General features: G+C 41.1%; 1 protein-coding gene across 11 annotated transcripts in view; it reads left to right on the top strand.

The window, feature by feature from the left end:
* Positions 1-13,142, top strand: part of Marf1 (meiosis regulator and mRNA stability factor 1) — a 37,835-nt gene that overhangs the window by 3,743 nt on the left and 20,950 nt on the right. For 4 of the 11 annotated variants that reach the window (XR_009226262.1, XM_046438971.2, XM_058577275.1 and 1 more), the window contains exons 3-12: positions 2,464-3,156; positions 3,854-4,028; positions 4,937-5,163; positions 5,957-6,074; positions 6,993-7,165; positions 9,513-9,941; positions 10,132-10,289; positions 10,377-10,535; positions 11,655-11,847; positions 12,494-12,672. Coding sequence is in view for 10 of the 11 variants with exons in the window: in XM_046438971.2 (XP_046294927.1) it covers positions 2,464-3,156; positions 3,854-4,028; positions 4,937-5,163; positions 5,957-6,074; positions 6,993-7,165; positions 9,513-9,941; positions 10,132-10,289; positions 10,377-10,535; positions 11,655-11,847; positions 12,494-12,672 (2,504 nt within the window). In the remaining variant the exon portion in view is untranslated. The remainder of the gene's footprint in view (positions 1-2,463; positions 3,157-3,853; positions 4,029-4,936; positions 5,164-5,956; positions 6,075-6,992; positions 7,166-9,512; positions 9,942-10,131; positions 10,290-10,376; positions 10,536-11,654; positions 11,848-12,493; positions 12,673-13,142) is intronic. The other 7 variants (XM_058577237.1, XM_058577286.1, XM_058577262.1 and 4 more) reach the window with 5 other exon arrangements.

Consider the following 13,142-nt stretch of genomic DNA (forward strand, 5'->3'; position numbering starts at 1 on the left):
AAGGACTTAGCAAACTCCTTGTGTGACTAGATGAGAGGTCCATTTGGTCTGGCATCAGTCTCTTTCCCTGGAGTCTGTGCCAGGTGTTCCTGTATTGCCCATTATAGAACGTTGTTATTCCTGATGCAATGAGGGTGTAGTTTTTTTGTTTTTTGTTTTTTTTCATTCCTGTATTCCACTCTGAGTGATAGTAGAAACTTTAAACGTTAAAGTTAAAATTTCAGGAAGATTTGTTTCTTAATATAGTCTTAAATTCCAAAGACTGTGTAGTAAAATCAGAGGAAAGTGCAAAATAAATTGTATTATACTGGAGCCTTCTGAGGTTTTGAGTCTCATGACTTAGGAAACATTGACAAGACCGTATTGGCATTCTTTTTTATTCAGGATTTCTCCTGAATGTGTCTTGTGAATTTTCTGTGGTGGTGGTAGTGCTCAGCATGAAACCCAGGGACTCACATGTGTGGAGCACATAGCTTACTCTGAGCTGCGTCCCCAGCCCTGTGCTTGCTTTATTTTTTCATAGTGATTTTGACATTTTCTGATTTCATGCACTCCTGTTACCACTTATTTTCCTTTTTTCTATTGTACTTGGGATTCAAATGAGACTTTAAAAAAATCAATTTGGTTTTCTGTCTTCTCTAGGTTTTCACTATATGTTTTTGTTGTTGTTAATGATGCTTTTTACTATATAGTTGTCTTTGTTGCAAGGCATCAAGTAATTTGGGTCATTTCCAGAGTGCATCGGTTTAGGGACAGTTGACAAGGAGTGTTGGCATCTCAACAGGGATTCCTGGGTTATGATATGGATCTGGTCCTTGTAGAGTCACCCAGTTCAGAATTGCATTCTCAGCATTACCTCAAACCCTGGGTTTTGTTGGTCCCAGGGATGCTTCACCACTGAGCCACATCTCAGCTCCTTTTTATATTTTATTTAGAGACAGAGTCTTGCTAAATTGCTTAGGGCCTCACTAAGTTGCTGAAGCTGGCTTTGAACTTGTGACCCTCCTACCTCAGCCTCCTGAGCCACTGAGATTATGGACATGCGCCAACTGTGCCTGGTTCAAAAGTTGTTTTTGATAGTGGCATGCAGAATGGAGTAGGTTTTAGGCAACCAGTTCATCATAATATTGCACATAAGAGCCTGATATATAAAAATTGAAATGCCAGTGTATTCATAATTTCTAGTCTGAACTATAATTATCAAGACACACTGCTTGTTGCCTGGTCAGCCCATTGCTGTTATCCCCCTTTAAGGAAAAGTCTAACTGAAAATTCAGATTCCTTCCGAATGAGTGTAGAATGATAGTCAAAGGGCCTTTCCATGCTCTGATGGATCAGCATGTTTCAGTCACTACGTGAGGGCCTCCTCTTTGGGTTAGGGGTTCTGCATTCACTCCATAAAGTTGATTAATTAGTTAGATCCCCTTTCAGGGACCCAGTATTGTGCTAAGTACTTTATATGCTCAATCCCATTTCATCCTTCAGTAACTGTGGAAGGTGCTTTTTATGATTCCCAGTTTATAGATGGGGAAACCAAAGTTTAGAGAGGTTAAGTAACTAACCCAAAGTCATGCAGCTTTGGAACATCAGATTCAGCTCCAGGTCTCTTGACAGGAATGCCCTGCTTGTAACTTTTGTCATATACTGTCCTCCCCTGTATTGAAGTTAGATGGCAGAACTGTCTCTTTTTCCCAGATGGTTTTCTAAGTACTAATTCTTTTGCCGGTTTGATATAATGGTTGTCATTCTGGCTTTAGGTCATGACACCCTATCATTTCTTAACTGTCCTTGACAACAGAGCTGGACCCTTGGGAATCTTACTCCTCTTCTTTAGGGGACCCTACTAAAACCCCTGACGCACTAAATGCAGGAACTATTTGGTGAACCACTTTGCTTGCAAGCTATCTTTATTGAATACAGTTTGTGACATTATTGTTTTCATGCCACCTGTCATCTTTCGAAAGTCCTGTGAGGCAGAGGAGGTTATAAAAGGGAAGTCACTGAGGCACAGATGATTAACTTGCTTTGCCGACCACCCCCTCTTTGTTTTGGTACTGGGGATTGAACAACCCGGGAGTGCTTAACCACTGAGCTATACCCCCAGCCCTTTTTGATTTTTTTGAGACAGGGTTTTGCTAAGATCTTAGGACCTCACTAAGTTGCTGAGGCTGGCTTTGAACTTGTGATCCTTCCTCTTGCCTCAGCCTCCTGAGTCAGTGGGATTACAGGCTCATGCTGCCACACCAGCAACAGTCTTTATATTAGTTGTGTTTTTTAATCCACATCCTGGAGACCTTTCCAAAGAACACCCCTGGTCTTAGCCAATATTCCATTTTGTTGGGATATGACTGAGAGATGGAAACAGAATTAAACACTATTTCTGTTTTTTAATGGAGTAGTATATGAGTTGACAAAAGTCACTGACCTCATAAAATTGACTTATGTTCAATTTTCTTTTCTCAGAAAGAGTACATGGAGAACAAGAAAGTTGCTGTGGAATTAAAGGATGTACCATCTCCCCTTCATGCTGGCTCTAAGCTCTTTCCAGCAGTCCCACTTCCTGATATTCATTCTCTTCAGCAACCTAAAATACAGATTTCAACTGTCCCCAAAGTAAGCTGCTGTGCTCATTGCCCCAATGACTCCTCCACTTCGCCAATGCATTTTGGTGGTGGTGGTGGTGGCAGCAGTGGTGGAGGTACTGGTAGCTTGATTCACACGGGCACACTCTTAGACTCACAGAGCACCAGGACGGTCACATGTCAGGTAGGGTCAGGGTTTGCTTTCCAGTCTGCATCTTCACTTCAGAATGCCTCAGCTAGGAGCAACTTGGCAGGCATTGCGAGTGACTTTCCCAGCACGTGTCTAGAGAGTAATTTGTCCTCCTGCAAACACCTCCCCTGTTGTGGAAAGCTCCATTTCCAGTCATGTCACAGTAGCATGCACAAGCTGCATCAGTTTCCGACTCTCCAGGGCTGCACCTCTGCTGGCTATTTTCCCTGTTCTGATTTCACAAGTGGGGCTCCAGGGCGTTTGGAAGAGCACATTTCACAGTCGGAGCTAACGCCTCATTTGTGCACCAACTCTTTACACCTAAATGTGGTACCTCCGGTTTGTTTAAAGGGCTCACTTTACTGCGAAGACTGTCTAAACAAGGTTTGTATCTTTTTATTTTCTATATTGGGTGCAGCTGAGGTTTGAAGAATGACTTTTCTGTAGTGTATTATTGTGCACAGGGTGGATCTCCCCATGAGCATGACCTCTGCTGGTCCTGAAAGATGCAAGGGTAAAATGGGAGAGCCTTTAAAAAAGTGCAGTGTTTTTTTTTTTTGCAACTTATGCCTTTAGAGTCCCTAATTGAAATAAGTCTGTATCCAACTTAAGAACCTAGTTCTGCAAAAGCTCTGGGTTGTTGTATTTTTAATGGCTAGGGCACAGCTGATTTCTTGTAACTTTATCTGTAGTTGTGAGTTTCAGATAACATAAGTTACCCCATATTGTCTTTGTAATAACATGGAGGACTTTGCCTCAGTCACAGAGTTCAAGGGAAAACTACATTGCCCTTAGTCAAGTGTGTGAGGTGAGGTTTCCACTGCAGCAGACATGTGCACCAGAAAGCGGAGGCATAGATGGTTAACCTGTGCTGTCTGCCCCGATCATTTCAAGTCACTTGTTGAAATGAGGCTACGAATTAATAGTTAATCATTCTGGGAAAGATTATTTGAAAATACATTTTATCAGAGTTTAGGTGGAAAGGTGAAACACTTAGAATGTGTTTTCAGATGTGTGTAACTCTAGGTTCTGAAATGATGTATCTGAAACCTCCTCCTTTTTTAAAAAAATTTTAAAACAGCCGGCAAGAAATAGTATAATTGATGCTGCTAAAGTCTGGCCAAATATACCACCTCCAGATACTCAACCTGCACCTTTTGCTATCCCTCTGTGTAATGGCTGTGGAACCAAAGGAACAGGGAAGGAGACCACGTTGTTATTGACGACCAGTCTAGGCAAAGCTGCTTCGAAATTTGGTAAATGACAGTATGGCGTAAAATGTGCATTTTTAAGTAGTTTTCAGTAGCTGGTACTAACGTTGCATCTAATCACCTTTAAAAGATCCCTTGTGGTTCTAAAACTGTGTTTGATTTTAAAGTCTATGTGAGTCTCCCCTTCCATCTCTTGGTAAAAATCTTATTATTATTACTATAAACCAATAAAGTCATTTGCCCTTGATGTTGGGTGGAGGCTGTTTGAGATCAGAAGTTATTTATAGAAAAATGGGAAGTCATTAGGAGATGTGGGGTCAATGGGTTCATAATTGAACCTACTGCTGTATATATCCTAAAAGTTATAAAGTCAGTATTTACAACAATTTAGTAATGGCTGATATTAAACGGAATTTGAAAATCTAAGAGTTCTCAGTTAAAATCATTTCCCTCAAAAGTAGTTTATATGATATTTTTCAAAGACATTTTTAAGTGTTAGATGGGATGTTAAGCATTAAAGGTAATTTAAATTCAACAGTAGTGACAGCTTCACCTTCAGTGTTCTTCCTCACTGAGTAGGTAGTGAGGCATGGGTGCCCATGGGAATCCAGGCCTGGAGCAGCAGTATCCAACCTGTTAGGTGGCTCGTGTTCAGAGAAGCGTCACTGGTCAGCGTGAGAATGGCTCATACTTCAAGATAGATTTACTGTGAGCTTAAAGTCACTTGACCTATAGATTTGTTCTCTCTTGGAAAACGGGAATGATCTTGGAGAAGTACTGTGGCACCTTGGTTGCTTTTTAGGTCAGTCAGTCTAGTTGGCATTGTAAACTTAACATCCATCAGTAATTTAGCTTTTCTGCCACTAAGAATGTTAGGTAATGACCTATTAATGTATTTTAATTTGCCATTTTATTTTTCACAACATGTAATTAAAGTGTCAACATTTCTTAAGGGTCACCAGAAGTCACAGTACCCGGACAGGTGCTGGAAAACTTGCCCCCCATTGGAGTTTTTTGGGATATTGAAAACTGCTCAGTTCCTTCTGGCCGGTCAGCTACCACTGTTGTACAGAGAATCCGTGAAAGATTTTTTAAAGGTCACAGAGAAGCAGAGTTCATCTGTGTGTGTGACATCAGTAAAGAAAACAAAGAAGTTATTCAAGAACTGAATAATTGCCAGGTAAAAAAAATTTTTTTTTTTTTTTTTTTTAGTATTTTAATCTAGCAGCCAAGTATGGTAGTGCATGCCTATAATCCTAGTAACTCAGCTAAGGTAGCAGAATCACTAGTCCAACTTAATGAGATCCCGTCTCAAAATTAAAAATAAAAAAGGACTGGGAATGCACCACCACCACCAAACAAACATCTCATTATTCCTACTCAAGTTTTCAAATAAAATAAATTAGCAAGAGATTATTCCTAAAGTGCTAGAAATCACTTAATCATGTTTAATCTTTTATTTATGGTTACATTTCGATGGTTTCTTTAGGTTTTCTTTTCTTTTTTCTTTTTCTTTTTGGTCCCAGAGGTGCTTAACAACACTGAGCAACATCCCCAGCCCTTTTTATTTTATTTTTGAGACAGGGTCTCGATAAGTTGCTTAGGGCCTTGCTTAGTTGCTGAGGCTGGTCTTGAATTTGAGATCCTTCTTCCTCAGCTCTCTAAGTCACTGGGATTATAGGTCTATGCCACCGCACTTGGTTTTCTTGGTTTTTTGAAACTGCTATGGAACCAGACACATAAGATTTGTTACTTGAAAATTTACAGACAAAACTAAGGCCCTGAGTAGGAAAGCAACTTTTTAAGACTGAGATTTAATCCAGATTGTCTGATCCTGAGCTATACCCCAGTTTTCCATTCCTGGCAATAATAGTTTCTTTCCTCAAGAATTATCTACTAAAATATGGGCAGATGTGTAGCAGGTTTCTTAACCTCACCTCATGCTCATCTGCCCTCATTATGGATCAATGCAGGTAACCGTTGCTCACATCAATGCTACTGCAAAGAATGCTGCAGATGATAAGCTCCGGCAGAGTCTCCGAAGGTTTGCAAATACTCACACTGCTCCGGCCACTGTGGTTCTTGTGTCAAGTAAGTGTAAAGATAACTGCGGACTTGCGTTAAATTCACTGAGGGAGTTAGAGAACCAGATACAGGAAAGTAAAGTGAGGCTGAAACACGTAGGACATGATAATGCTTATTGTTGTGAATCTTTTGGAAAAAAATTGAGCCTGAATTTTTTATTGTCTCCTTGGAACTTGAGTTCTTTTTTTCCCGGGGAGGGGGAGTGGGCGGGGAACCACTGGGGATTGAACCCGGGGCACTTAACCACTGAGCAACATCCCTGGCCCTTTTTAAATACTTTATTTTATTTAAAAATAGGGTCTCGCTAAGTTGCTTAGGGCCTTGCTAAGTTGCTGAGGCTGGCTTTGACCTTGTGATCCTCCTGCCTCAGTCTCCCAAGTGGCAGAACTTGACTTCTTTCTTTTTTTTTTTTTTAATATTTTTTTAGTTATACATGGACACAATATCCTTATTTTGTTTATTTATTTTTATGTGGTGCTGAGGATCGAACCCAGGGTCTCACATGTGTGAGGCAAGCACTCTACCACTGAGCCACAACCCTAGCACTGAGAACTTGAGTTCTTAATGGGACCAGTTTTATATAAGTGTGGTTTGGTCTGTTCAGGTATTTTTAACCTGGGCCCCGGATTATTAACTTAAAAAATCCAAAATGAATGATTTCCAAATTTGAGTCTCCCCAACATATTGATGTTTGCTTCCTAGTAATGCTAAAAGAAACAAATGTCTTAGAACTGCATGTAGGTATGTGGTAAAATTGTCCTACTGTGTTAATCTGGTAGGAATTGTGCTTGTGTTCTTTAAAAAGGGAAACAATTTTGAATAGAAGCCAGCCAGTCCTTTCTTCTAAATGGGTGTCACTGGAGTTGTTTTTGTCACACATTTATAACGTTTGAGGATGAGTTTGGTCTGTAACTTTTCTTTCAGCTGATGTCAACTTTGCATTGGAACTTAGTGACCTGAGACACAGGCACGGTTTCCACATAATTTTGGTTCATAAAAACCAGGCGTCAGAAGCACTGCTGCATCATGCCAATGAGCTAATCAGATTTGAAGAATTCATTTCTGACTTGCCCCCCAGGTTACCACTAAAAATGCCGGTAAGTAAGTTTGTTATTTTTACCATTTTCCAAGATTGAATTATTGAGGCTGAAAGGCAACCTTTACCAAAGCATGTTCATATCCAGGTAGGGCTGTTCTTTGCATGAGACCGATCAGATTTTGAAATAAGGCTAGGAAATCTTCCACTTATTCTTTACAAAGAATGGATATGTATGAATTTTCCTTTTATTTTTTCAACTGTCATAGGGAATTATTTGTAGATTTACCTTACCAATAGTCATTTGCACCGTCTCCAAAGTTAGCAGTGTTTTATATCAAATGGATGGAAATAATGGAGTATTATGGTAGAGAATATGGTGAGAGCTCACCCATACTTGTGGGTTTGGCATCCCATAAACATGGTTATTATACATTTTGTAGGCCTGTGATTCCCTAGGCTCCAGCAGGCTTTTAAGCCTGTGCTTTCTGTACTGTGTGCCTGTGGTGCCTGGGCAGTAGGGGTGGCGGCAGCTGCTGCACCTGTGATCCAGCTAAGATGCCTGCTGGGAGAGTGGGCGCATGTTTCTGGGAGGAGCAGCACCTCTGCAGACTTGATAGGGACAGGACTGGGTACTGCAGAGCTGAGCTGTGTTTAAGTGTTTGGAGAATGTCTGTGTAACTTTTAGAGAAATAGTAAGAATGATGGAGAAGAGCTGTATGTAGGTGACCCAGGCAAGCAGGCAATCCCATACGTAAATGTACTCGAAATGCAGCTTCCACACAATTCAATGACTGTGCCTTAGAAAAGATCTCACCCAACATCCTCACTTCAGGGAAGAAGAGTAAGCACTTAGAAAATATGATCTAGTCATTTAAATAAACTTAAAAATAATAGTTTCACATTTATAGTGTTCTAATGACTTTTTTTTAACAAAAAAAATGTTATATTGGATGTCTTCCCATGTCAATATATGTTGATATAATCACACATTCCAAAAACCAGCAGAATGTCTTTTAGCAACATACTTTAAGCATTCTACCTCTTACTGGACATTTTGTTTATACCCAGTTTTTCACCATCTCCAGCAAGTTCATCCATGTCATCTTGGAGTTCCTGGGCTATAGTTTTACAGGGTAAATTGTAAGGTGTGACTGTTGTGAGTCAGAATTTCACTGTAAGGATCCACAGTGCCCTCCAGGAAGGTGACTGAGCTACATTCTTACCAAGAAGTGGTACAAAAATGTCTTTACCAGTCTTATAGGTGAAAGAAATCATCTGCCTGTAGTTGGCCTTTTGATAATCAACAGCAAGGTGCAATTTATTTTTCCTTTTATTTTTGTTTTCCTTTTATTATTGTTGTTGGTTCTTGTTATCTTTCCTGTAGATTGTTCACATATGCCCATTTTTAATGATTTCTTTTATGGCTTTTGGATTTAATCTCCATAATTAGGTTTCTTCTTGCATTTTTGTGGTTTTGTTTGATTCTTTTTTTATGCTTGGGATTGAACCCATGGCCTTGTGCATGAGAGGCAAGCACTCAATCAACTGAGCTAGATCCCCAGCCCAGGTTTTGTTTCTTAATATATACATTGCAGTTCTCTAGAAGGGTCATGGTCACACAGTATCTGGTAGAACTTACAGGCTAGTCACTGGCTACCTGCTATTGTGACTTGACAGGCTCTAACTTTGTACTATATCATTCAACAGTTCTGTTTAACAAGTAAAACAACTTTTAAAAAGGGTTTTATTGCACTATTATTTACATAGCACAAAATTCAATATATACAGTTCAATGATTTTTTTTTTTAATAAATTTCCTGAGCTATACAGCCAGTTTTAGAATATTTCCATTATTTCAGTAAGATCCCTCATACCAGTTTGTAGTTAATCCCCATTCCCACCCAAAGCAGCTACTAATTTTTTTTTTTTCTGGACATTTTCTTTTTTGTTCTCCCTTTATTTTTTTCTTTTTTTTATTTAAAAAAATAATATATATATGACTGCAGAATACATAACAATTCATATTCACATATAGAGCACAATTTTTCAAACCTCTAGTTGTACACTTCTGAACATTTTTATAGAAATGAAATCATGCAGTAGCCTTCTACCCAGCATCTTTTTTTTCAATACTTATTTTTTAGTTGTAGTTGGACACAATACCTTTATTTTATTTGTTTATTTTTATGTGGTGCTGAGGATTAAACCCAGGGCCTCGCACATGCTAGATGAGCACTCTTCCACTGAGCCGCAATCCCAGCCCTGTACCCAGCATCTTTTTAAAACAATATTCGGCCACCTTGTCGGCACTTGTTAGCTGAAGTTTGGAAGTTGCACATTCTTTTTTTGAAACAGAACTCGGGCCCTGGAGCTGACCTGAGGTGACACTGTTTCCTCTGTATTAGCAGTGCCACACTCTGCTCTATGTTTATAACCTGCCTGCAAACAAAGACGGCAAGAGCATCAGCAACAGGCTCAGACGCCTGTCCGACAACTGCGGTGGGAAAGTGCTGAGCATCACGGGCTGCAGTGCGATTCTGCGCTTCATAAACCAAGACAGTGCGGAGCGGGCTCAGAAGCGGATGGAAAACGAAGACGTCTTTGGTAATAGGATCATTGTGTCATTTACTCCAAAACATAGAGAACTCTGTGAAGCAAAGAGTTCAAATGCAATTGCTGATAAAGTGAAGTCTCCCAAAAAACTTAAGAATCCAAAATTGTGCCTCATCAAAGATGCAAGTGAACAATCTTCCAGTGCCAAAGCCACGCCTGGAAAAGGCTCGCAGGCGAATTCTGGATCTGCAACAAGAAGTACAAACGTTAAAAGTTTACAGGTGACTTGGATCTCTCTTGCTTTCTTAAGCTTATGGTAGTTTGGCTTCTTTATTTTCATGCTCTATGTGCCTGCTGGCTCTTGGTGTGTCCTCTTATTTTAGTTTTGATAAAACTCAAAGTCAGTTATTTTCTGTGCAAGATCTAACACATCTTGGGGACTTAAAACCCACTGTCCTTGTGTGTCTGAAGGAGCTGTGCCGCTTGGAGTCAAAGACCGGCAACAGAAGCTGTGAGCCGCAGCCCGGTCACGTGAGACTGGCAGCGACCCCGCACTGTAACCCCAGCGCCGTGGTGCCGACGCCCAAAAACTCCGGGATGGCCGAATTGCTCTACAAAGGCAATCAGAAGTGTGTGGAATTACTCTTTCTCAGAATTGCGTCTTTAATGTGAAGGGAGACATGTGACCTTTCCTTTCAATTTTTCCCTTTTATTAGAAAAGAGAACCTCAGTGCTCGAAGTGTCACCAGTTCTCCTGTAGAGAAAAAAGACAAAGAGGAGACTGTCTTCCGAGTGAGCTACCCATCCGCTTTTAGTGAGTTGATGGCGTCAAGGCGAGTTAGTCCTCTGCTCACGTCTCCGTCCTGGACTCCTAGGTGAGTCCAACTTCCTGACCAACACAGGTGGTCACGTGCAGGAGGAAGGATCAGGCACTAGTGCGTGTGTTGAAGTGCCGGAAGCAAAAAGATAAGTCTTCCAGCACCCCCTGCCAGCCCCATTTCCTTAGGTCGTGGCTAACATTCTGGGGCAGTACTTCGCCTTTCCCTCTCCCGGTAGAAATCTTGGTGAGCAGAGATCGGAGAGCAGCCTGCCTGGAGACCCTGGCTAGGGAGGGGAGGCAGCGAAGATGTCCCTGCATTTGTTGTGTTGAGGAGAGAGCTCAAACGAGGCATATGTTAGGTCTTCTTATTTTTATTTTTTTGGTACTAGAGATTGAACTCAGGGCACTTTACCACTGAGCCACTTTTTACTTTGTGTCTTGGGACAGGGTCTCACTAAATTGCTAAGGCTGGCTTGAATTTGCAATCCTTCTGCCTCAACCTCCCAAGTTGCTGGGATTACAGGCTTATTACTGTGTCACTTTATAGAAAGCTGCTTGAAAAATAAGAGTCTCTGTAGACCACTGTTATTGTCTACCACCTCCCTTATCTAAGTTTACAAACCCTTACCAAGTAGTTCTTGAGACTTGAGACACAGGGAACCATGAAGTGTGTCGTATTCTCCTGGGCTCCTTGTGACAGTACATTTGCTCTCCTGAGGTGGTGAAGAATCACTGTAGAAAATGACTGTGAACTTATAAAATTACACATAAAAATTCACATGAACGTTTTCCAAAGTGCAGAAGTACTGCAACATCTGAATCAGAGTATTTAGATTTTTCACAGCCACAGAGGAGGTTAAAGACTGAAGTTGGTAACACAGGTTAGTTTCCTAAGGGTAAATGCCCAAAGTAGGACTTTAGTTCATCAAGGTTACCTGTAATTCCTGCCTTTAGCTTTAAATAACACATGAAAGAATATTTGAAATTGAATAACTTATTGGTTGTTTAAAAGAGTTCAACAGATAGTACCTCAGACAATAGTTCTAAATCCATGTATGTTTAAGATAAAAGCACAAATGGGAAAGTTCTTTTCTATGTGTAGCTTCTTACAAAGCCTGAATTTTAAAACCCAAATACATTTTTTTTTTAATCTAACCTCACTGTGTGTTTCCAGCAGGAGTATGTCTCCAAACTTCTTAAACAGAGCATCCCCACTTGCTTTCAGCGTTGCTGACCCCAGCAGCGGAGCCGACCGCCCAGACCCCTTTGCAAATGGTGCTGACATCCAGGTCAGCAATGTGGACTACAGGTTGTCCCGGAAGGAGCTGCAGCAGCTCCTCCAAGAGGCCTTTTCTAGGCACGGCAAGGTAACCTGCTCCCTCTTGCTCCTTTACCCTTTGGTAAGTCCAGAGAACTTAATTTGGCACACATAACCACAGGCAGGATGTGAATGTGACTGGATGGATTTGAACTTCTTCCTTTCTCTGAAGTCTGCTCGGGTTGTGCTGTATGCCCAGTTTCTAGGTCACGGCCCCAGAGAGCAGGAGCCCTGGCCGTGAGAAGCACTTGTCATAGACAGGCTCTCAATGGCACTCTAGAAGACAAAACATTGATGGGTCTTAGTCAGCTCTGCCTACAAAAAAAACAGAGAAAGCCTTCTTAAGAAATGTTGGCTATTTTTCTTTATTTCTTATTGTCCCTGACTCAGCTTTTAGATGCAGTTTGCTAAAAATCCACCTTTTCTAGTCTGGGGTTTTTCAGAGTTCAGACTACCTGGAAGACCCCTTCTGTGCACTGGCCTCTGAGTCTGCCTCAGACAGCTGTGTGTGCCAGAGCACATGGGCAGACCAGCCTGGTGTGCACCTCTGAAGTCACCCCATCCTGCCTGTCTTCTGGCCAGCAGAAGTGCAGTGTTCACACTGGTTCCCTCATGTCTGCCCTGAAGTCCACAGATGTGTTTCTAAATGGCAGGACCTGGGTAGACGTGGTTCCATTTTCCTTTTCTCCTGGTAGGTGAAGAGTGTCGAGCTCAGCCCCCACACAGATTACCAGCTCAAGGCTGTTGTGCAGATGGAAAACCTGCAAGACGCCATTAGTGCAGTGAATAGCCTCCACAGGTGTAAAATTGGCAGCAAGAAGATCCTGGTCTCACTTGCCACAGGAGCTGCTAATAAATCACTCTCTTTACTGAGGTAAGAAACAAGGCAAACAACCGACCGTTTATTTCAGGAAGTAACATTTGACCCAGAAACTGTTTTGGAAATAATGAAAATAGATCTTATCCGTTCTCAGTTGTGTTGTGATGAATATGTATGCAGTAATGCTTATTCTTAATGTATATAGTTAGAAATAAGCCATCGTGTCTTGTTCAGTCATTAATCATAGGTGAAGTTCAACTTAAACTTGACAGGCAATTGGGAGTAAAATAGTATGCCACATATCCAGAACAGGTTCTAAAAGTAGAATTCTAAAAGCTTATAAGCCTGCAAAGTGTAAGATGTTTCCTTCAACTCTTGGTAGAAGGTCCATTCACCTTGCAGACTAGATCTACACAGCTCTAAATTCTCAACTTGGCATATGTCCTTAATATCACACAAGCACCCTGCCCCAGTCAGTGCACTTTACAACTGTGTCGATCTGGGGAATCCTGTGGCTTTATTTA

This window comes from Marmota monax, unplaced genomic scaffold (genome assembly GCF_021218885.2).
Source record: "Marmota monax isolate L192 unplaced genomic scaffold, Marmota_monax_Labrador192_F-V1.1 WCK01_AAM20220418_F8-fsc00035, whole genome shotgun sequence".
Classification (NCBI taxonomy): Eukaryota; Metazoa; Chordata; class Mammalia; order Rodentia; family Sciuridae; genus Marmota; species Marmota monax.